Raw genomic sequence first — 22,334 nt, 5'->3', positions numbered from 1 at the left:
CTGTCTGTTTTGCTCTGGCAGTCTTGTCTCCAGCTTCGCTGTTTTTGGACGCGTGAAGGGAACGGGCTGTAGATTTGTACATAGCTTTCAATTCAAATTTTGAAGCTGATTTCTGATTTGTTTCACTCCATATGCAGTTCTTTGCGAATGGGCTCGTAGGTACAGCAAATATCAAACACGGTGTTGTCCTACAATGAGAAACCGGTCATCGATAGTTGATGGTTCTTTTCATTGTATCTATCGATATCTCGTCGCTGGTCATAGATGTCTGGGGTATCGGTAAATCGTGGGAAATATGGATCAATATGGGAAATTTCCAGAATGTGAGTCTCCCGTGTCCGAGACAACTCAGTTCCGAAACCGTAGAGCAAGAGTCTGAGTTGTTTTGGCCCATCTGTCCAGAAAAGTGCGGACAAAGGCCTCATCGGAGCTTAGCAAGGATGCCGGCCTATCCCAACAAGAATCAGGACGGACAGCCGATAGCGAGTCACCGTAACCGGAGCATTGTTTGGTCGAAACCAAGATGGGGTGTAGTATATGAGGCCCCCATCCCAGCTCACCACCAAACCCGCAAGCGTATTACCGTTCCACGGAAACAAAGCAAGGCCTTCTCTCAGTTTCGCTTCGCTGCATGAGGCACACCAGGTGCCAGGAACGCAAATAGCAAGAACTATCTCTTACCAATCGACTTCATATTCTTCCATTTCAACCTTGAAGTATGCCGCGACCTGTCGCCTTTCCGTATCCGCACATGCGGGATCGAGCATGAATCGCACGGCAGCATCACGGCCTCGCTCGCCTGTCCTCTGGCGGTCCCCGTTCGCGGCAATTGGTGTTAAGGGATGAGCAGGTCGCGGAGTATCTTGGTCTTTGGCGCCAGTGCCGTTGGATGGTTTGCCTGGCTGGCCGATCCACGGCTGGTAGCGCGGGATGTGGTGTTCGCTGGCTTCTTGGTTGAGCGGGATGCGGACTGTTAGGAACCGGTCTGCTGGGAATTCCGAGCCGACGGCAGTTAGGGAGCGGTGGTGGGTGTAGAGTTCTAAGAGGTCGAAGAGAGTTTCTGGGTGGTTGTTAATATGTGATGTTTTCTAGGTGAATATGAATGCAACAACAGTACTTACCCATGATTTCTGCTCGGCTGGTGCTCCACTGTGCATAGTCTAGTCCGGACTCCACTTGTTCGACACGTTGGTCCAAGAGTCGTCCTGCAAGCTCAAGGCAGCTAAAGGCCATCGTTGATGAGCTTTGTTTGATGGGTGCGAATGTGCGGTAAAGATCCGACGAAATGCGGTAGGCAAGATTGGAGACTTCGGAGTTTTGTTGTAGTCCATAATGCCGACTCAGCTTCATGAGGGTCTTATGGGGATGCCGGGTTCGAAAGTCAAAACCAGAGGCCTCTAACATGAGTCGTTCGAGACCGATGATACCACGCGCATTGGATTCAAACATCTGGTGACAAGTGTTAATCCTCTGTTTTGTCTCGTCTGTGATCATGACTTACGGGATCATCAGCCGATAAGTGCTCTGAGGGCGCCAATTTCAAGTTGTACGCAGCGCAGACGATGTCTCGCGACTTTTTGAGCGTATCTTCGATCTTGCATGCTGTGAACAAAGCCGCAGCCGCAGCATCCTGTATCCCGGGTTAGGCTGATCTCCTTGAGGAATTTCCGAGAGAACTCACTGTGAAATTATACTCATTGTCTGGGTGCACCAATCGAAATCGGTGATAATATCCCACTGCTGTGTCAAAAGTGCGAATGGGACTGGGTTTTTAGTCAGTCCTGATGCATTTTGCCTGGCTTGAAGTCAACTTACAGGTTGAGGGCTCTCCGCACGCTGTCGATCCACGCCACGCCTTGAAGACGCAATGAAGTTTCGCGAAGGGGATTAACGCTCATCGCCTCGATGCAGTTTTCAATTGTCTGTTCGAATATGTATGGATTGGCCACCTGTATAAAAGACGGGTGGATGGCCGGGGGTGACAGGCCGGACTCCAGTGTTGAGCTCCCGCGGGGAGACTCTTCCCTCATATTGCGTGCCATGGCGGCTTCTTGGATTCCCTAGGAATATGGCAATACCAAGCAATATCTTTGGAAAGTTGCAAGATGAAGACGCGCAACAACTGACTGGATTGATATCTCGATCACGTGTCAATCCAAGACCTCCCAATCACGTGCAGGTCTTCCGGAAGTATATTTATCCGCATTCCGAAGTGTATATATCTGTGTCTATCATAATGCTCTGTTTCCCGACGACGAATGTGCAATTACAAACATATTGATTATACTGGAGATACATGAATAGAAGGATACTGTCTCACAAACCCCTCAAGGAACCCCCCGACCAGCCCGTGTCGCCTTAGCCAACTCACTTTGAGCTGTATTGTCCGCATATCTCTTGTAGATGGGAAGGTAATGGGCAAGATCGCTTGTAGTCTCCCTGATACTCCGTCTACTATCAATAGCAGCCAGCCAAGTCCTCCACCGGCTCCAAACCCCCTCATCCGAACCTCCTTCCCCCTCCCTCGGAATCCCCAACCCATCACTTTTAAACTCATCAAGCACCCACAGTCGTACCGCCCAAGGAGCCAGCACAAGATCCGGCAGACTAATATCCTCACCAAGGAAAAAAGGTCCCTCAGTGTGCATCTCCTTGGTCCAGGCTTTCAGGTGACTCAAAAACTCTTGCCGAGACTGATCCAACCCCGCATCTGCGCTCTGCCCACTGCCATCTGCAGGCTGGTACTGCAAGAAACGGTGGAAAGATGGGACTATTCGAGATGTCACATAGTCAATCCAGATTCGTGCGCGGGCACGCTCGTAGGCGTTCTCTGGCAGGAAGCGAGGTTTATGGTCTGGGTATGCTTCTTCCAGATATTCAAGGATCACATTGGATTCGTACAGTGGCCGTGGGTGGGAGTCTGCTGGTGTTGAGAGTGTAGGGACTAGGCCTCGGGGATTCAATGTGAGTAGTGAGTCTGGCTTGTTGTATGGATTGACCTCGATATATTCGTATGGGATCTTTTTCTCTTCGAGGGCGAGCCAGACTCGTTGCACTTTGTTTTGTTAATATTGCTACTTATGGTTCAGTGGCTGGGGACACACCAAAGCTTTGCACCTGGTAAGCAGTTGTTTGGTTTAAGTATAGAGGGGTAGTGGACATACGGACAGAACCACCCCGCATACAACTTCAATGGCTGTTCAGCGCGATGCTGATCGACCAGCGCCTTGGCCGGGCCACTGGCCTCGGGATAGAGGTTTGAGTCAGGATGAGCGGGCATTGTAGAATGTAATTTCATGTTTCGAAGGAAGAAGTGAGAGGAAGGAGGAAGATATTAGTGCTGGACAAGTCGTGGATATTCCAAGGCTAGTGTGACATCATTTCCTAAGCATATTCGTGATTGAGCAGTGTCCCTACCGAGATATTGCTTGAAATTATGACCTTTGAAAACAAAAGAAATAGAAAGTCTTGCAGAAACTATAAAACTCTAGTCTTTTGCATACTTCCTGATCAACTTCTGCATAATCGACATAGCACCAGATCGATACCCTCCACCAAAAATAGCATGATGGTTCAGATGATGATACCTTTTTGATTATATCAGTAAACTTGTCCAACAGCAAGAGAAGAAAGAGAGAAAAAAAAAACACTCACAATTCATACAATTCCACCCGATCAGCATACTCGACCACAGGCTCAGTCTTCGGCACAATCCGATGATACTGATCAAAGAACCGAGCCCCAAACCCACCAAACATATGCATAATCCCAAGATCAAACTCACTATGCCCATAGCAAGCCGATGGGTCATACACCACATCCCCAGGCGTCTCATCGCGACCCGAGCCAACAATCCGACCCCAATCAGCATTCCCACTCCACAAATCCCCATGAACAACAACAGGCACAATCTCCTCCCCGTCACTACTGGAATTATACCCTAAATGACCATCCCCAAGCAGCCGAGGCACAACCTTATGCGCCGTCTTCTCAACCGTCTCGCGGAGCCCAGCATCGGGTCCATTGCGTTCTTCAGATGTCGCCAGGATTGTGAGCAGCCGTTCGTTTGCGTAGAACTCAGCCCAGCTATCACAGAACCGGTTTGGCTGCTTGGTATCACCGCAGAAGGTTGGTACGGGGAATCCGAATCTGCGTCGGCCGGTGTTCGGATCTGGGGGTGCGGGCGTGGTATGCAGTTTTCCGAGGCGGTGGGCGAGCGTGTTTTCGTCGCTCGTGCTACGTCCCATCTTGCCGCCAAGCTGGAGGAACTCTGTTGCGAGGAAGTGCGTTTTGGCCTTTGTCCCTTGCTCGAGTGGTCCCCGAGCTAGGGCTTGGGGACAGAACCCTGGTACTGAGGCTGCGATTGCGTTGAGGGACTCGGATTCTCCTTGGAACATTTCTTCTGCATCTTTGCCATTTGAGGAAGTTTTTACGAAGTAGCGTCGCTCTTCTTCTGTGCCATTTTTGTCGGGGATCTGGGCGTGGATGGTGCCTGTGCTTGTGAAGCCAGAGCCTAGGCCGGATGTAGAGAGGCTGACTTTTGATTCGGATGGGAGTGAGAGGGCTTCAAGAATGGGTTCTGGTACTGGAGACATTTCTGTTAGATTTCTGGTGTAAGGAAGAGTAGACTTGTTTTAAACGGATATCTAACTAGATGCAGATGCAGAGATGTGAATAGACCGAATTGCAAAGGGCTATGACGTTTGTCTCCACATTGATAATGGAGCTCTTATCACCCAAGCCGATGAAATGTCAACAACATACAGCTTTCAGGCACATATTCATCAAGTTGAAATAGATACTATATTCAGTTACGATATGAGATGAGCTCGCCACAGTAGGGGAAAAAAAAAGAATTGTCCACATTTTCCTACAGTACTCCGATCCATCCAGAACGTGCACGGGTAACTCTAACAATAACAAAGATATCAACTATGCGGGAGACAGTTTGTTCAACAAATGCAGCGCAGTCTTCGTACGCTCCCTCGTGTCTAGCTCCGTGTCATCCTCGAGGCTAGCCAGCCGTTCTGCAAAACCAAGAGAACGAAGTCTCACTGCCCGCTCCCGACAACCTTCATGATCACTCTGATCTTCTTCGTAGATGAGGTTGATCACTACCCAGACACAATTCGACCGAATGTCTTTGTGAGAATGGTTGAAATAATTCCCTAGAGACCGCAGCAAGTCACGGTGGAATGTGACGATACGCCGGTGGCGTGGGTGCCCGGCCGCCAAGTGGATGATGAGAGCGGCGGCTGCGTTGATGATCTCATTGGGAACATGGAGGGACTGGCTGCTGGAGTCCTGGCGATGAGGCAGTTGGATGGTACGTGGTCGCAGTGTATCTGCGATGGTATCGAGGAAATCATTTTGACCAAGCTCTCTGAAGAGATATTCAATCATCTCAGGTGCATCCCGACCACAGATCATGTTGCGCAGTAAGTCGAATGTCTGCTCCTGGACGGCAATATCGTCTTGTCGAGACTGTGTGGTTTGAGCCAGGGTTCCATGCAGAACGAGTTTGCGTCTGCGTCTTGCATCAGGAAGGAACATGTCCAGACTCATTTTGGAGGGAGGCATGGTATCGGTCATCTTGAGGTCCTCGTCCCACTCCGCTGCATCATCCATAGGGTTCAGAATATCGACCTGTTCGCCAGCCGAGTTGGATCGACCCATGGCAAACCCGGGACTTTGATCTGTCTCCTCTTCTATCCCCCGCTGAGCCACTGCGCGGACCGGATCCTGGGAGATGACCTCCATAATCCATTCAGGGCCCAACGTCTCGATGATGTTCATTCTGATGTCGTTTGCGGTGTCATAAACCATGTGCTTGAGAGCCCAGAGCGATTCAATCTGTAATTTGGTGTTGGATGAATGCGCGTGTTCGCAAAGGATAGGAATGATGTTGTGGGAAATGATTGCCTAGGAAAATCATGTTAGCTGCAAAGTTTATGAACGAAATATAGACATCGACAAACCTCTTTCATGGGACTGAAGTCTAAGGCCAGGTTACAAATCGCAGCTGTTGCTGCAATTTGCACCTCGAGGTCAGAATGGCGAAGAAGGGCAAACAGTGGCTTAGCCACGCCGGCATCAATAAGACTAGTTCTTAGCACGCTCACGGATCTGGTCAGCATCCGGGCTGTACCACATGCAGCCAAAATTGTCGGAATCGGATTTCCATCCTCTGCAGTATTTCTGGGCATCGCAGCATCGGCCAGTGCATCACTAGGCCTTGGTTTGAGGGCGTCAATGATGTAAGGGACTACGCCATGTTCGCAAATCGCCTTGCGGTACTCGTCCTTGAATGGGACGAGTGCTGCTAAAGCCTTGAGAATGTTCTCTCGGTAACGCATTACATGGCAAAGGGTCGGAGAGTAACCGGAAGGTCCGAGCCGGCACTCTTGTGAAAGAGACTCAAGGGTCCCGCGGGCTGGCCCATCCTCTGCGTGCCACATCGGCCGGGATGTCTCTGTGATTGGGTTGTAAGTCTCCTTGAGAAGTTGTGAAAGTCGCTTAAGCGCATTGCCTTCTACTGCGTGTCTCTGCAGCTCCGGGTCGTCCATGACCAAATTGGCTAATACGGCAGGCGCCTCTTCTTTTAAGCGTAGGGTCGACGAGAGCAGCCCATCATGAATAGCGCCTTCTTCATCCGGCAGTCGGACGTTCTTGTCAAGCATACGAATCAAGATGGGGATCAACAAATAACTGAACATTGGAGTGCGATGTTTCTTCGTCAATCCTAACCGGAAGAGGGCCGTGACAAGACGGCCGGACATCAACCGTGTCATGCCATTCTCTGAGCGGAGAATGCAGAGCAGCCATGGAACAATCGAATTCTCGTCGTCTTCTGGGACTGGCGTCTCAGCCAGTGAAAAAGGCGTGGGGTAAGAATGGCTGTGTCGGCGCTGTGAGCCCCCATGCCCCAGAGGTGGGAAATTAGCAGAACTGGATGATGATTTTGTATGGGCTAGAGGAACCGACGGCAAGAGCTGTTCTATGGGATTGGAGCCAAGATGACGGGGCACTGCGGAGCCCGACAGATATGTGGATCCCCACGGACCTTTCTTGATGTCTGTTGGAGCGAACCCAGCAACTTGTTTTGGAAACACCGTCACAATGCCAGGTGATGACAGGAAGTGCTCCGCCCTCCATTTTGACTGTTCAATGATGACAGCAACTGCGCGCAAAATTGGTGCTAGCTGGGCGGATTCGGGGGCCGGAAGCGGCAGCTCCTCCAATGCGCCAGGTTCTTGAAGGCGATCCTCCGCGCCAGGCAACACGAATCCCTTGGCCACAACAAAGGAGGCAATCTTGAGCGCCAAAGCATCCAACACCCCGGATTCTGCTAGTGCCGTCTTATGGGTTTCCTCTGTGCATAGTTTGCCGATCAGGGCGGCTGCTAGCTCTATCGTGGCCTGGCTGCGCAGGTTCTTGTACTCCTGCGAGATTATACGTCTGAGAGAGGTAATATTTGCAGAAGCAAAAACAAGATCCGCAAGCTGCGTGTCCCGAGGCCATTGTTCCTGGCTTTGCAACGGTATCCGGTCTGCGATTGTGTTCAGAAGTCGTAGAATGGGAAGACATAATGAATCTGGGCAGTCCGAGGATGAAAATATTGAAAGTAAGGTTTGGGGGATATTGCTGGCGAATAGTGGGGTGAGAAACGTTGGACCACCTGCTCAGTACAGTTAATGTCTGTCTTGGCGACAAGGATCCAGTCTTCACATACCTTGTGCCAGACTCCCAACAATTAAAGTTGCTTGAAGGCATACTTCGTAATCTTCTGGGGCTTTTGGCGTTGGCGTGGACCGGCCTTGGTGCGATATCGATTCATTAAACTCGGCCGTTCCCGGCCATCTCGAGGTTAGCAACTGTGCCAAAGCTGGTATGATTCCCTCGCCAATGTAGGTTTCCTTGCGCTGGTCATGGCCAATCAGTTCATTCTTCAGAGTGCGCAAAGCTGTAATCTGAGAGGAGGCCGATTCGGCGCTCTGTAGCTGCAGCAGAATCGGCGGTGCGGCAGCTCGCGTCATCATCTGGCGATCACCCCCTCCCAGCGGGACGTTCCCGGCGTTTCACTTTGTTAAATCAAGGAATTGGTAGAGATATTAGAATGATATTGAGGAAATTATCTCCGTCAATGTGAAGATTGTGTAGACTTGGATGTACAACATAGATATGATGGCAGACCGGAACTGTAGAGCCGGGCCTAGAGGTACTCCGCACTTCGATTCTGCCGAACCACACCGTCTCCGAAAAGCGGCCCCGGATTAATGAAAGAGCGACACTCAGCCTTACACTGGTCTGAGCCATAGATGGCTATAGAAATATTTGTATGTACTTTGCTACGGAACTTGAACACGCCAACTATTTCTATAATAAGATCTGCCGCCATAGGAAAGCGAGTGTGACGGGGACAGCATCTGGACTAACGCCACACATTGCATTGGCATGGTTTCCAAGACTTTTTGCCTCTCTACAAAAAGAGGGGCATATTCAAGTCCGTAGGGGTATCAGGGGTGTATGGATCTTAATCAATATTTGCCTACGGATTACTGAGATGTATATTAAGCCCTGGAGTAGCCTACATATGTATATTGTATATTGCATCTAGAACTCCAATATGCACACTAATTGCATACTTGAATTGTCTTGGCACTCTAACCTAATCTAGCTAGGTACTGTAGTTTACCCCCGCTTCCCGTGTCTCGGTAGTAGATTCATTCACATTATATGCAAGATATATAGAGCACCTATACAGTATCTAGGGTTGTTTGAGCAGACTGAAGATATTACTCTTCTTATTTAACCATTCTAACCACTATCAACCCCCATAGGAAATGTGTCTCTAGATATATTACATGTATATAATACAATAATAGAGCCAAGAAATAGAAAAATACTCATACAGTATCGGTACAGTCACCGGAAGCAACCAGCCACTGACAGAATAGATCTAAATTACCTCACTGACGAACTTTGAAAGAACAAGATTTTCAAAGACCGGCTTTCGCCCCCTTCCTGTTTTCTTGTCCAAGGTCATTCGGAGTATTATTCCCAGACCACACCCCCTCTTTCCTCTTTCAATATTTGCCTCTTATAACCTTGCATCCCTTTTGCTTTCTCTCTGAGCCCTTACGCCTCTGAGGATGAGGCCGGCCGTGCACCCACGCCATCCACAGCGCGCCCTGACTGTGCGCCCACGTGGTCTCACCTTGCACTGTGAATGATCAGATTCCTAGCATTCCTTAATAACCTAGTCACACCCTAACCATGTTGGCGTCTTCGCCCTCGCCTTCAACGGCTGCGTTACGCTCCCCGCTTCCTTCAACTTCGGGGTCGCATTCCCATTTCCACTATGAGCCGACTGGCGCTCCACAATCCAATAGTCCTCGATCCTCGCGTCTGGCCATTGACGAACTTCGCTCAGCCTTGAATCGGCATACCGTCGATCCCTCCTCTCCTGAAACTTCAGGGGATCTTCAACGCAGGCGCACATCTACATCCGACACACTAAAGACCCTAGTCACCAACTCGGCCTTGGCTTCCACACTCCAATCAGCCGCTTCTTCCGCTGTGACTGCAACCACCCCGGCGACTGCCACCTCTACAAATCCACCCCCGACTTCCTCCCCCGCCCTCTCAATGCCCGCTCCTACCTCGGGTTCCAACAAGCGCAACAGCCAACGCGACCATCACCCATCGGATGCGACGCCGGCGGAATACGATGGTGAAGATTTGGAGAGGTCGCAGTCCAAGCGCCTGCGACCTTCCAAACCAGATGTCAAGATGTTACCCTCGCAATATGAACTGGCCGACCCCCGTGACATGGTGGTGTTGATCTCCAGCATGCTCATGGAGCTGATCCGATTCAACGACAAGATCCCACTACACCAGGGTCGTCTGACTCGCTTCCACTCGCGCTCCCCGCCCCGAATCTCCGTGCAAGATTACCTCCAGCGATTGACGACCCACGCTACTCTCTCACCCCCTATTCTTCTTAGCATGGTCTACTACATCGATCGACTCTGCGCGCTTTACCCCGCCTTCACCGTTTCCAGCCTCACCATCCATCGGTTCCTGATCACCAGCGCCACAGTCGCCAGCAAGGGACTCAGCGACAGTTTTTGGACCAACAAAACGTATTCTCGAGTTGGTGGAATCGGCATGACGGAATTAGCTATGCTCGAACTGGACTTCTTGTTCCGAGTTGAATGGCGCATTGTTCCCCAACCGGAAGTGCTGGTGGACTATTATCAGAGTCTCGTCGATCGATGCGATGGGTTTGAAATTGAAGGCGTCTGCCAGAATGGCAGTGCGAAAGCCGGGGTAACGGGTATTGCTCCAGCAGCCGGTCCTGTTCCAACATAAAGCTGGACCACGCCCAATTACACAGCGGATGCGAAATCTGCACGAATTACGTTCTGCCCTGGACCACTCGGGCCGGTCTCGAGTCAGCCATGGATGAGTGGATTCTTCTGCCTGTCACCCGCCAAGTCACTGGCGGTGTGATTTAATACATACCACTTGCATTAGGGGGGTGATGGTGTCAGATCTCGATGCACCATTGCTTTTGATTTAATATCGAGAAGCACCGGCATCGGACATGGCGCTTTAGAACAGGGATCTATCTCAGCATATACTAAAAGGTCAATTGGCAGTACCTTGTTCCTACCTTTCAGCGATTTTTTTTTTCACAGGGCATTCGGCGTTTGATATCTCACGGGATGATGAGGTGATATCTACGATCAAGATCAAATCACCTATCGTCTTCAATGTTTATTTAGAACCATACAAATCTCAAATATCCACTCATAATCCGAGCACTTGCCATTGTAGATCTTTTGCGTTCTATATAGGTACTACTTGGATATTGGTTCTTGCATTCTATACATTGTAGGGCTGAGGGGGCACGAAGTACAGATTGAGAGCAACTACCATTGCTATGTATTCCCATGCCCTTTCCACGGCCTAGATTCCCACCTAATGTATTTAATCAATAATGGCTGTTCGGGGAGTAAACTCCTCGAAGAATCCGAAACTATACAGACTAAAAAGACCCAAAACGGCCTAGCGGCAAACCCGTGGAACAAGGTTTGCACTGTTTGCTTGCCAACTTTGTATAGCTTTCTTCTTTTCTTCAAGTCCTCATATGAATACTTCATCTTTCGCTGGATTAATGAAGTCGACATTGGTAATTGAAGTGTGCAATTCCAAAGCATTGTTATTTACAACTGCTTTTATGCTATGACATTGCTTGTACATCATCAACCTATCTTGCCACATTCTATTTCACCCCGCGCCTGACTGGGTACCATATGCGATAGCTAGAATGGACGTCGAAAAGAACATCAGAGACCTCAAGCCCCTTGGTGGACAAGTGGTACCCATTCGAACAGTCCAAGAGACAAGGCCCCAAGAAGAATTCAGTATGACCTACAATATCACCGTTTTCTTGCGACATCATGATTAACCAACAAATAGGCGATGCCTTTGTCGCAGAAGTCAATGTGAAGTCTGCATCCAAAGTGATCAAGTAAGCTACAGAGTCGCACACTTTGCCGGTTCGAATAGCAAATTAATTAAGGAATTAATTAGGGCTCTCGACACGGCTTTTCCCAAAGACGCTTCCCTTCCGCTATCCCACCTCCGTCGCTTCGCCAAAAGAGAGTTACTCCCACCGCCGCTTAGGGCAGCGATTGAAAGCCAGAACGTTCCTCTAGCAACCCCGACACAAACCATCTTCGTCCTCATATCACCGCCATTGCCCGATCTCACCACACTCAAGGCTCTGCTCGCTCCATTTGCGCCGGACACTGCACCGGCCGCTACAAACGATCCTCCAGCTACGAATGAAACGCCAGACGAAGCTTCACACTCCGATCCTCCATCACCTACTATTCAACTTCACCCCATCAAGATCCCCATCTGTCCCCCACTCAACACAACTCAAGCCGAAACATGGACCAAGACACTTTGGCCAGTCACATTCAACCCAGCCGCACCCCGCTCAACTGTCATGCCGCCCCTTCAGACCCTAAAATGCGCACAAGAATCCATTGAACCACGGGCAGGGTACTACCTATCCCTAGCGCGCAAAGTAGCTGAGGAAGCAGAACAATCCGGGCGAGGCCGTGGCGTAGGCGCAGTGATAGTCGACCCTGCCATTGAAAAAGAAATAACCGAGGCAGGCTATGAGGGCGGATACGACACTACAGCAGAATGGGACGAAGCAGTCCTCGCAGTTGCTGGCGATGCGCGGTACTCCCGCTCCGAGGCTGGCGCGCCATCCCAGGCCCAGCTGCACGCCGAAGTAGCGCCGAACCCAGTGAGCAAGACATACAACGCGGATGTCGAGGGCGGGCCTGAACTGCACGCGCTGATGCGTGCTGTCGAGCTGATTGCTCGCTGGCGCCGAGAGCACGATCGTCTCAACGGCGTGCCTGCATCAACGGCCACTGCAGATCCAAAGCCAGAACTAGAACACTCGGAGCTGAGCGCCTTCGAATCATACTTCTTATACCGCCACCGTCCCGGTACATCCACCAACATTTCAAACTCACCTCAGTCTCCGTCCTCCCCATTGAAGAGGAAGCACGATGACCCTAACCCCGAATCCGACTTGACTATCGACCCCTCTACGGACCCTTCCCAAGCCCAGCTCCATCATCCACCTCTCCCCGCTCCTCCCCCATCTACCGTAGTACTTGCGGGTTCTTCTACCCCGGCTACAACACCCGCAGCCCCGCGCATTCGCACCCGCTCTCAGGGTGGCTACCTCTGCACAGACTTGGACGTCTACCTTTCTCATGAGCCTTGTCTGTGCTGCTCTATGGGCATGCTTCTCTCCCGGTTCCGGTCTGTCATCTTCCCCAGACGTGGGAGGTTAGAGAGTGGTGGCCTGTCTTCTGAGCCGGTTGTTGGCCCTGTGGCCGATGAGCTTGATCGAGCTGCAGAGGCTGATGTTTCTGCGGTCGATGGGCAAGACGAGAGGGGGTACTATGGGCTGCATTGGAGGAAGGAGTTGAACTGGAGGGCTCTTGGATTTGAGTTTGTGGAGGATGGGGACGTGGAAGTGAAAAGCGAGGCTGGAAGGCCTGTCTTCCATGCTTGATTGCATATATTCATCACTGTCGTAACTATTCTGTTCACTGTATGTTATATCGGGTATAACCTACATGCCATATAAATAAAACTACGTCCGGGATGACAAAATACATGTAACTATGTAACTATGTACACTTGGGTGTTCGTGCTGGGTTGGGCTTGTGATAGTTGCGTCGAAGAGGACTGCCCTGATTTAACGTCTGTAAACGGTGAATTCCATGACTAGAAAAACCACGTAGGCAGCGAGAAGTACTAGGCCAGCCATTCGGTGAGGCCCCAGAAAGACAACCGCTAGAAGGGACAGCGAGGACACCCAAACTGTCACTAGATCAAACAGAACAAAGGTATCTGACTGATCGAGGGGGCTCCCCGCCACCGCGACAATCCCGACACATAGCGTCAGTAGGAAGATATTACTCCCTGCTGTGGTTGCTACAATTATGCCTCCCTGTCCACGAATGCCGCTAAGCATAGCAATCAACTTCTCTGGCAGGGTTGTAACAAAAGCGATCACGGTCAACCCAAAGACAGTGCCTGACAGATTGAGGGAATCGGCGATAGTGCCTGCGCTGTGGGCAAGGATATATCCCGACAAGGAGAGTGCTAGCAGCCCAAAAATAAGCTGGAGGATATGATGATAAAGCGGCCGGGGAGGCCTTTTGCCCTTGTCCGCGGATGCACTCATCAATTCCTGGGGCGTATTCGTATCTCCTAATAGAGGAGAAGCCTCCGAGGCTGACTGCCTGGCACTCTGCCCTGGTGTTTCTTCATCACAAACATTGACTGATTCGTCGTCACTTTCACTGTCCGACAGCTGAGGCGGTTCACTGATACCTCTATAGATGGCAAAGCCAATAGAGATGATATAAAGTGCGAAGAGAGCGATGAGAAGCCCACCGGTAACTTTATTCAGCTGTTGAAAATATGCCAAGATGATGAAAATGGTGGTGACGAAGAATTGGAGCACGGAGTATATCTTCGCACTACTATCAAAAGGGCTCCCATCCGAATGACACAAAAGCCCTAACGAAAAGGCACCGAGGATGTTGGAAATTGTAGATCCCATAACATTGCCCAGGGCTAAAGGGGTGTGACCTTGTAGGATTGCAGCGACAACAACAGCGAGCTAGGGAAAGCTTGTCAGCATAGACCAGTTAGATGGAGCTCGAACCAATGTACCTCTTCGTATTCAGCTCCAGCAGTCAAAAGGGCAATAAGAGTCGGAGAGATGCCCAGTCGGTGTCCTACAATCACAGTGTGATCAATGAATTTGTCCGCCCCATAGTCAAGGACAAAAACCCCGGCAATCAACGCTGCCGTGTTAAAGAAGAGACTGTCCCAATCCATGGCATAGGTATCGATATGTGTTCATGTAGGTAGTTCTACAAAGCCTTATCCCAGTACGGGTCCCGAGGTCAGGTGTATTAAAGGTACAGGAAAATACACGCCACTATAGGAAGACATATGTATATATTCCGTAATATATGTATTGAAATGTAAGAGGCACCACTGATTTCTATGTACTAACATCCATGCATGTAGGTACGTATGTCAAAGGTTATATCAAAGGTTATATCAAAGGTTGTAGTATATACGATTTCGGCCTTTTTCCGGCTTTTCGTGCCCCCTACCTAACAAACTGAGAAGGGGGAGAAAATTTCTATAAAAACAGACATTTGAAAAGACTACCTCAGCAGACCACCAAAAAATTACTTGACAAGGGCGCATAAGCGGCCGACTACTCTTGTTGTACCTCAATGCAGAACTAGGGTACATATTGACTATGTCTGAATTGGTTTTATTTCTAATTCTTCTCCCTGTTGACTCCTACTTGAGGTCTCACGGACAACCTTTTGAAGCTGTTTGTTTTCTATAATTCGTAACATTCGGAGAAGAATCTTAGATATAACGTCCCTTATATCATCTTAAGCCAAATGGATAAGATTACTGAATTGTATATGTAATTGTGCGTTACATTCGAATATTATAGAAAATCCAACAGTACCAGTAGAACAGCATACGGGCACAGCCGAGAACCACAGAAGACAACAACCCGAAGAATCGGCAAATGGATCATATATGATAATGCAGTACAAGGTCAATGAGAATTGAGAAAACTGAAACAAGGCTTCGTCCAGACCTATGCCCCTCTCTGGCTGCTAGTGGCCATCAAGGTGATCTTGGTTTTGTTTTTTTTCTTTTTCTTACCCCCACTGGAAGATGGCCCAGGATCTGGATTTTGGTCTCCAGATGCGGTCTGAGCGAGAAGATCAGATTCTTGCTGGGCGAAGAGCTCATCCTCCCAGCCCTGCCGCCACCCGTCACTGTGTACAACTCGTTGAGCTTCAAGGCTTGGTGACAGTGAGCCCACTGCCGTTGTGCCCCAAACAGTGCGGATACCTGGGGGACTGGTGGAAGGAGAAGCCAATGCCCCGAATCCAGACGACGAGGGTGGAGGAGAGGCCGAGGAGGCGGTGGCGTCAAATAATGTAGGATCCACGTTGTGAGGAAGTGGTTGGAAGTCATGAGCAGAGAATGGAGCTTCACTAACGCTAGCACTTCCAATGCTTGGCCGCTTGCGCCGAGCAGCAGCCCACCGTTTGTCGTCCTCCTCCTTCTCTGCGCGAATGCGATCCTTTTCTTCCCGGGCTTCTTTTTCCCGGTTACGCTTTCGCCGTCTATCAGTCTCTGCGCGGAAACGCCCCAAAATTTCGGGGACAACCACATCTCTCCAGTCGCACTCCAGGAAGCTAACCTCACATCCCTGCGGAAGATGCCCGAGGTACTTCACCCGCTTTCGAAGCTCGTCATCCACAATGTGGCCTGTTGATATATGCTCCACTCGCGGTAGGATAGTTGCAGGGAACAGAGAATATTCTCCAAATGCAGCCTTGAGGATGCGGATATCCAAGGATGAGAGGTAGAACTGAGGCAAGGCCTGATAAAAATGATATGGTTGATCTAGCCCGGAAGACACTGGCGTTTGCTTGCTGCGGCCTTTCTCTTTAGCATTGACACTGGATGCAGGATCAAGATGGACTTCATCTAGGGTTTTAGAGAGATGATCCGGTTCATCTGATGTAGCCGACGTCACGGTAGAGTGTGCAGAAGAGCTACTGGATGGCGTAGGTGCAATAGTGCGTTCCTTAACTGGCCGGACCTCAGGCGGATTGCCAATGCCTTTCAGCTTCTCTTTGGCATCCATGATAGAACCAATTGCTTTTCGGGTCCAAGTATTCTCATCACCAAAGAGAAGCTCGTCTTCGACTTCCTGTCTGCGGAGGTCTTCGATCTCGGCATCATACTGAGCGGTCATATATTCTTCGCCACCTTTCATGATTCGAGCATAGTCGGCAACTTCTGCCACATGATACCACGGAACATCCTCGCCTGGACCAAGTGTCTTAGATCCATCACGAGGCAGAGCAAGGGTACTGCCCGGCTCTCGCTTTACAAGTCTCAACACAACATCACCGCCTTCGACGGGAAGATCGCCTTCTTGGCCACGGAACCACCTGACAGGTCGAGTCTCGGAGATATACACGGAGTCCCAGCAGATAGGACATTTCTTCCAACGGTGCCGTTTTTCAGGGACCGTGTTATCGTCGTCGGATGAGTGCATGTATCGGATAAGACATGGGAGGCAGAATATGTGACCACACCGTGCCATCCGCGGCGCAACCGGAGTAGAAAGACAAATGGGACAACTAGCAGCCTGCGTTTGAGCAGACACCAGCACTTGGAGGACTGAGGCCCAGTCGATATGAACATCGGCATTGGCTGCCTGAGCATGGAAATTTTGATTTGGCATCACAATAAACCGGTAATTCGCATGAACATAACGCGATTTGTCTACTGCACCCGCTCCCCAAGATGTATACCGTCGAATGTTGCGAGGAGGTGCTTGGTATTGCGGGCGAGGTGGAAGTGAGAAGTTCATCAAGTGAGTGATGGACGTTTGTCCCTTCCGGCTGGTGGTGGATTTCATGGCGGCCTATATAACGGCTCCAGGGTCAGCAGGCAGCTCTTGAGGAAGATAGACCTGTGAACCCACCGATTCGTTGTACTCGTCATCATCCAATAGCCGAGGTTTTCTTTGACTGTTATGTTGATTCTTCCGAGCTTGATTATTCCTTGGGGTGGCTGAAGTTTTCGAGACCCCCAGCCGAGAGCTTCCAGAGCCTCCCACGCGCCTTTGAGAGCTGTTGTCCGCTGGGGCTGTTGAGTGGAATGGAGTAGACGAGACTGTCGGAATGTTTACCGCTTTAGAAGGGGGTGGGTTCTGTCCTGCATTGGATGACATATCTCTGCGATATGTGGTATTTGTCCTGCAACAGTGGAACCAACCAGACAGAGAGACGAAACGAGCCAGTTGGCTTAATGGGAGATGAGGGGGGTTGGATAAAGCCAACAACTGATAAGATGTCAATCAGCTAGCGGGCAGTAGATCGAGTGATCGACCAGATGCCTCAGATTGGACCAGAAGAGGTGAATGAGAATGAATGGCCCTAAAGGCCATGTAAGGATAGTAGTGAAGATCGAGGGACGGCCCTCAGGGTGCCAGTTGATGTCGTGAAGGTGCGATTTCGCCCCTCTCCGGTTACAAATCGTAATGTCACGTGAACCAACAAGTCCCGACACCCAATTCGGTCTCGGTCGTCCCCTTCAGCTTCATTTCGTTTGACGGTGAATCGAGGCCTTGTTTCTTTCATTCTGCTCACTCGCTTCTCATCCCCCACTTGTGACTCTCTCTCTCCCTCCCTCTCTCTCTCTCTCTCTCTTCGTCTAGGGAGTTTCTTGTACAGCGATCTGCTTCTTTCTCTTGCTTCCTCACTCCGATCTGGTTTGCCAGTCTCCTTCCACCAATCCCAGCAACCCCAACAGCTCTTTCGACCCAGTTAACTCATCTTCCACTCCCACCTTCCAACATATCAAAAACCTCATCCAGAGGCCACGATGGCTGCCTAAATGCGCCAGCAGCTCCAGATTTTCCTTTCCTCTTGACTGCTATCGCGCATGGCACTCATTTGAGGCAACGCGTGAACGTCAAGACAACTTCTTTCTCTAGTTAGCTCAAGATGAACCACCACCTTCCTGCCATGCCCCATGGGCAGCTGCCCATGCCTCCTTCAAGGCGCCAGCAAGACTTCTCTTACAACGCCGCGCCTCCCCACATGCGATCACCACAGTACATGGGATATCCTCACATGAATGGCCACATGCCTCATCAACCATACTCATCGCAGCAATACCCTTACTGGTATCCACCATATGGACATATCCAGGGCCCTCCACGTCCATACCAGGCGCCCTATGGACCGATGATTGTATCCTCTTATCCTCACTCGCAGCCTGTCATGGCGCCCACGCATATTCCTCATTCGATGCCCATGCATCAAAGAACTCCGACTCCACTGCAACCGATAATGTCTCCATCTGTCATGCACCCATCAATTCAGCCCATTCAGCCCGAAATGCAGGATTACCCTTCTGTTCTACCGCACTCAGCCCAGGGATATCCCATCGCTTCTCCGCCACCGCGATGGGAGCCACAGTCAAACTTGCCGCCGAAGCCCACTTTTGCCCCACCAGTAAGTGTTTACTCTCACCTCGAATTAGACTTGAATATTTTTCTAACTGTTAGTCTAGATTCCTTGGCTCTCTGTTCCTGAGCAGCCCTTCCCGGCCAGGATCCCGCGCAGACGTCGCAAGGGCCGTGTCATGCAATCATCAGTCGAGCTTCCCACCAAAGACACCCACATGGTCATCGAAGGAGATGAAACCGAAGAGGCTCAGCCATCTTCTTCATCCACTCGAGAATCTTCGGAGCCTCAAACTCCAACAACCACCGCATTCCAACAGTCAGATGCAGACTCCACACAGCCTACCACTCCTTCGTCAGTTGCGAGATCACAACCACAGTGGAAAAGCTCAAAGCCAGCTCCGGTTATTCCAGTGGTGCCCAATGTGCCATCTACCCCACGTCGCCAAGCCAAAGATGGCAGCGTCGCATCTGGAACTCCTAAATCGACTGCACCTGCTACTCCTGCCCCAGTGGTAGAATCGGATGGAGCACCTTCCACTGAAACCAATACAAGCTCGCCTGTGCCAGCTGCACCCAAGTCTTGGGCTGATTTGGTCCGTTCGAAGGAGTCGGCAAAAGCAGCAAGCGCCGCCGCCGCGGCTGCTTTGGCTGAGCCACACGGATTGCCTACTCAGAAAAACAAGTCCCTCGCAGATGTCCTGAGCAAATTGGGAGAAGATGTCACTCAATACAGCGACAAGATTGCCTTCCTTGAGCCCCGAGGACTGGTCAACACTGGAAACATGTGCTACATGAACTCTGTGTTGCAAATTCTTGTTTCTTGTACCCCGTTCTACCAGTTCCTTGATCATCTTGGCCGACGTGCTCCGCACACCTTCCACAGTGATCTTCCTTTGATCGATGCGATGATCATGTTCATGAAAGAATTCCGTGTTATTGACGCGGCCACTTCCGAAGACCAACTTCGTCTCAGATTGAAGCCCAATGAGCTTGAGCAATATGGCGACTCTTTCGTTCCTGAATTTGTTTATGAGATGGTTCGACAGCTGCCACGATTCAGGGACATGCGGCGTGGACATCAGCAGGATGCTCAAGAGTTCTTGGGCTTCCTTCTCGAGGAGATGCACGAGGAGTGCGCTCGCGCTGAAGCGCACACTGCAGCGAAAGAAGGCGGCGATTCTTCTGTCGATGGCTGGTTGGAAGTTGGCCACAAGCAAAAGGCAGCGGTCACTCAACTGTCTGGCTCTCTTGCCGCCGAGTCGCCTGTCACCAGAATCTTTGGGGGAAAGCTTCGGTCAGAATTCAAGGTGCCTGGCAACAAGACTTCTGTCACATTGGAACCCTATCAACCTTTGCAACTCGACATTGGATCGCATGACGTTCACAACATTCTCGATGCGCTCAAGGGAATGACAAAGCCGGAAAGCATCCAGGGTGATTTCAACTCCTCGCGCGGACCCAACATTACCGCTACCAAACAAATATTCATTGAGACCTTGCCTCCTGTCCTCATTCTTCATCTCAAGCGCTTCCAGTACGACAGTGTTACAGGTGCCACTCAGAAGATTTGGAAGAAGGTTGGATATCCCCTAGACCTGGAGCTTCCGCGGGAGGTTTTCCCAGCTCATCGGCGTAACGCCATGGCATCCCAGGGAGGTTCCCCGAAGTATCGCCTTATGGGTGTCATTTACCACCACGGGAAGAACGCCAGCGGTGGTCACTACACAGTCGATGTTCGGCGACAGGAAGGCCTGGAATGGATCCGCATGGATGACACTGCTATCCGTCGCGTTCGCAGCGAGGAAGTGGCGGAAGCTGGTGGCGAGGAAGACCCCAAGGTTCTCGCTGCCGCTCTTGAGCAACACAAGCACGGCAAGATCCCGAACGGCAATATTTTCGACCATATCGATCAGGATGACATGGATTTGACTGACAGCGACAAGGGCTGGAGCCAGGTCAATGGCAATGGTGCCAACGGACATGCAAGCAAGAAATCCGTGAACGGAGTCACTCCACCTCCCGCCGCTCCCTCTGGGGCCCGAACTCCCCTGGGCCGCTATGGCTCTCGTGACAACAAAGTTGCCTATCTATTGTTCTACCAGCGAATGGATTGAGGTTTCTCACCCCAAAGCTTCGCCATTAGGCTGGGCGTCCGTTCTTCAACGACGCATTGAAAAAAAAAACATCATACCCACTACATCCTGCAACACATCGAGTTTTGTGTCTTCCACAAAGTCATGCATTTTGATCCTCGCTTCAGAGGATTATCTGCCGCCTGTGTCGACAGGTCATACATAACATCCATCAATCTCGGCGAGCTCGTTCCATTTTTGTGTTTACAGCTCGCCTCTGCACATGAAACACTGTTTACAATGGAGCCATCTGGAGAGAGGAGCACAATCTAGGGCACGGCGGTCCCTTGACATTCTACCTCTCTCCCCAAAGGCTTCTTCATCATATCTCACTTTTGCTTCACAAAAGCATTTACTCAGCCTCCGTTTTGACCTTTTTCTTTTGCTCTTTGCTTTCAGTGTGATGAACCCGAATCATTTGCTACTCCACAACCCATTGTCTTTTGAGCCAATTGTTTTTTCCCATCTACCTTTGGGCTGTATCTTATGGGATATTGACCTCGGTTTATACCCCTCTCCGTTTTCTCATGGATGCATTCTTCGAAGCCCTCTTGGCCCTATCGCACACGATCAGGCCGAAAAGAATGGGTCACAATGAGCTGTTCGTACCAAAATCTTTATGTACTTTGCCATGTCATTCGACATCTGGCGTGGATACAGGAGATCCTGTGACGAAGTCACGAATTTCCTTGTCTTGATATTGATTGCTTTGTCTGCATAGAAGGGTGTTGAAGAGGGCTGGGGTTGTTCAGCCTGGGGCGTCGGGGGCGTTTCTTGCTGTTGGGAAGAGGAGGGAGGTGAATGGTGTGGAGGCTACAGGTCGGATATCTGAATTGCGCGAGAACGCAGAATACCAGGTGTGGTATGTCAAAAAGCCTGTTTTTACCAAAAAAAAAATTTCAAAGGAAGTTTCAATTTATCTCAGTGTAGTATAGTATGTCCCGTAGCTTGTATCACCGCCTATAACTAACTAACTAGTTAGTTACTCATACTACTTCATGTACTTTATACAAGAATAGTCGGCCGCTTATGCGGCCTTGTCAAGTATTTTTTTGGTAGTCTTCTTAGATATGTAGTCTTTAGATGTCTTTTTAGTGGTCTTTTTTGGTAGTCTTCTCAGGTAACTAGTGTTTTTGAATGTCTGTTTTTATAGACATTTTCTCACCCTTCTCAGTTTGTTAGCTAGATGATGGCAAAAGGCGGGAAAAGATTTAAATTGTATGTATAACATTTGATAATAAGGGGTAAATTGCATAGATCTAGGGTTTGAAGAACTGAGTCAAAATAGGCAGTTGACAACGAGTTCCCCCCACAATGACACACTCAACCAATTCTCTCTAAATGGTAAATTGCCTTTTGTTGTGGGGGGAGGGGGGATTATTACAGTGAAAAAAAAAGTATTTAGCCCCTTTTAGTACTATGTATCTATGAAGGGAAATCTATGTACCTCGAGTTCTATCTGATTTTGGACATACTACTAATACCTTTCACTGTTCTACGGAGAGCTACTACTACTACTATCAAAGGACATAATTATCCCATTATAA

At 50.0% G+C, this 22,334-nt stretch overlaps 9 protein-coding genes across 9 annotated transcripts; 3 read left to right on the top strand and 6 right to left on the bottom strand.

The window, feature by feature from the left end:
• Positions 1–677: 677 nt before the first annotated feature.
• Positions 678–2,042, bottom strand: N7471_009636 (putative cyclin; the record flags this gene model as incomplete). The annotated part of the gene is made up of 5 exons (XM_057282355.1): positions 678–1,060; positions 1,122–1,449; positions 1,502–1,630; positions 1,682–1,763; positions 1,816–2,042. The coding sequence occupies 5 exons, from the start codon at positions 2,040–2,042 to the stop codon at positions 678–680; spliced, it is 1,149 nt and encodes a 382-aa protein (XP_057133238.1).
• A 285-nt stretch (positions 2,043–2,327) lies between these two features.
• Positions 2,328–3,280, bottom strand: N7471_009635 (uncharacterized protein; the record flags this gene model as incomplete). Its single annotated transcript, XM_057282354.1, has 3 exons — positions 2,328–3,055; positions 3,105–3,109; positions 3,165–3,280. 3 exons carry the CDS (start codon positions 3,278–3,280, stop codon positions 2,328–2,330), a joined length of 849 nt encoding a protein of 282 aa, XP_057133237.1.
• A 207-nt stretch (positions 3,281–3,487) lies between these two features.
• On the bottom strand, positions 3,488–4,595 carry N7471_009634 (putative fructosamine-3-kinase; the record flags this gene model as incomplete). Its single annotated transcript, XM_057282353.1, has 2 exons — positions 3,488–3,587; positions 3,655–4,595. The coding sequence occupies 2 exons, from the start codon at positions 4,593–4,595 to the stop codon at positions 3,488–3,490; spliced, it is 1,041 nt and encodes a 346-aa protein (XP_057133236.1).
• Positions 4,596–4,932: 337 nt separating this feature from the next.
• Positions 4,933–8,036, bottom strand: N7471_009633 (armadillo repeat protein; the record flags this gene model as incomplete). Its single annotated transcript, XM_057282352.1, has 3 exons — positions 4,933–5,922; positions 5,979–7,678; positions 7,733–8,036. 3 exons carry the CDS (start codon positions 8,034–8,036, stop codon positions 4,933–4,935), a joined length of 2,994 nt encoding a protein of 997 aa, XP_057133235.1.
• Positions 8,037–9,276: 1,240 nt separating this feature from the next.
• Positions 9,277–10,374, top strand: phoB (regulatory cyclin phoB; the record flags this gene model as incomplete). Its single annotated transcript, XM_057282351.1, has 1 exon — positions 9,277–10,374. One exon carries the CDS (start codon positions 9,277–9,279, stop codon positions 10,372–10,374), a length of 1,098 nt encoding a protein of 365 aa, XP_057133234.1.
• An 807-nt stretch (positions 10,375–11,181) lies between these two features.
• N7471_009631 (putative tRNA-specific adenosine-34 deaminase subunit Tad3) lies at positions 11,182–13,117 on the top strand (the record flags this gene model as incomplete). Its single annotated transcript, XM_057282350.1, has 3 exons — positions 11,182–11,432; positions 11,488–11,539; positions 11,602–13,117. Exons 1-3 carry the CDS (start codon positions 11,336–11,338, stop codon positions 13,115–13,117), a joined length of 1,665 nt encoding a protein of 554 aa, XP_057133233.1. The 5' UTR covers positions 11,182–11,335.
• A 186-nt stretch (positions 13,118–13,303) lies between these two features.
• On the bottom strand, positions 13,304–14,457 carry N7471_009630 (sodium:calcium antiporter; the record flags this gene model as incomplete). Its single annotated transcript, XM_057282349.1, has 2 exons — positions 13,304–14,236; positions 14,290–14,457. 2 exons carry the CDS (start codon positions 14,455–14,457, stop codon positions 13,304–13,306), a joined length of 1,101 nt encoding a protein of 366 aa, XP_057133232.1.
• A 793-nt stretch (positions 14,458–15,250) lies between these two features.
• N7471_009629 (RING-type E3 ubiquitin transferase MAG2) lies at positions 15,251–17,098 on the bottom strand (the record flags this gene model as incomplete). Its single annotated transcript, XM_057282348.1, has 1 exon — positions 15,251–17,098. One exon carries the CDS (start codon positions 17,096–17,098, stop codon positions 15,251–15,253), a length of 1,848 nt encoding a protein of 615 aa, XP_057133231.1.
• Positions 17,099–18,188: 1,090 nt separating this feature from the next.
• Positions 18,189–20,769, top strand: N7471_009628 (mRNA-binding ubiquitin-specific protease UBP3; the record flags this gene model as incomplete). The annotated part of the gene is made up of 2 exons (XM_057282347.1): positions 18,189–18,701; positions 18,760–20,769. The coding sequence occupies 2 exons, from the start codon at positions 18,189–18,191 to the stop codon at positions 20,767–20,769; spliced, it is 2,523 nt and encodes an 840-aa protein (XP_057133230.1).
• Positions 20,770–22,334: the final 1,565 nt, after the last annotated feature.

Source organism: Penicillium samsonianum, assembly GCF_028829775.1.
Source record: "Penicillium samsonianum strain IBT 33392 chromosome Unknown utg000005l_segment0_segment0, whole genome shotgun sequence".
NCBI classification, from domain to species: Eukaryota; Fungi; Ascomycota; class Eurotiomycetes; order Eurotiales; family Aspergillaceae; genus Penicillium; species Penicillium samsonianum.
Note: the sequence above shows the minus strand (reverse complement) of the source record. Positions and strands in the feature narration are given on the sequence as shown.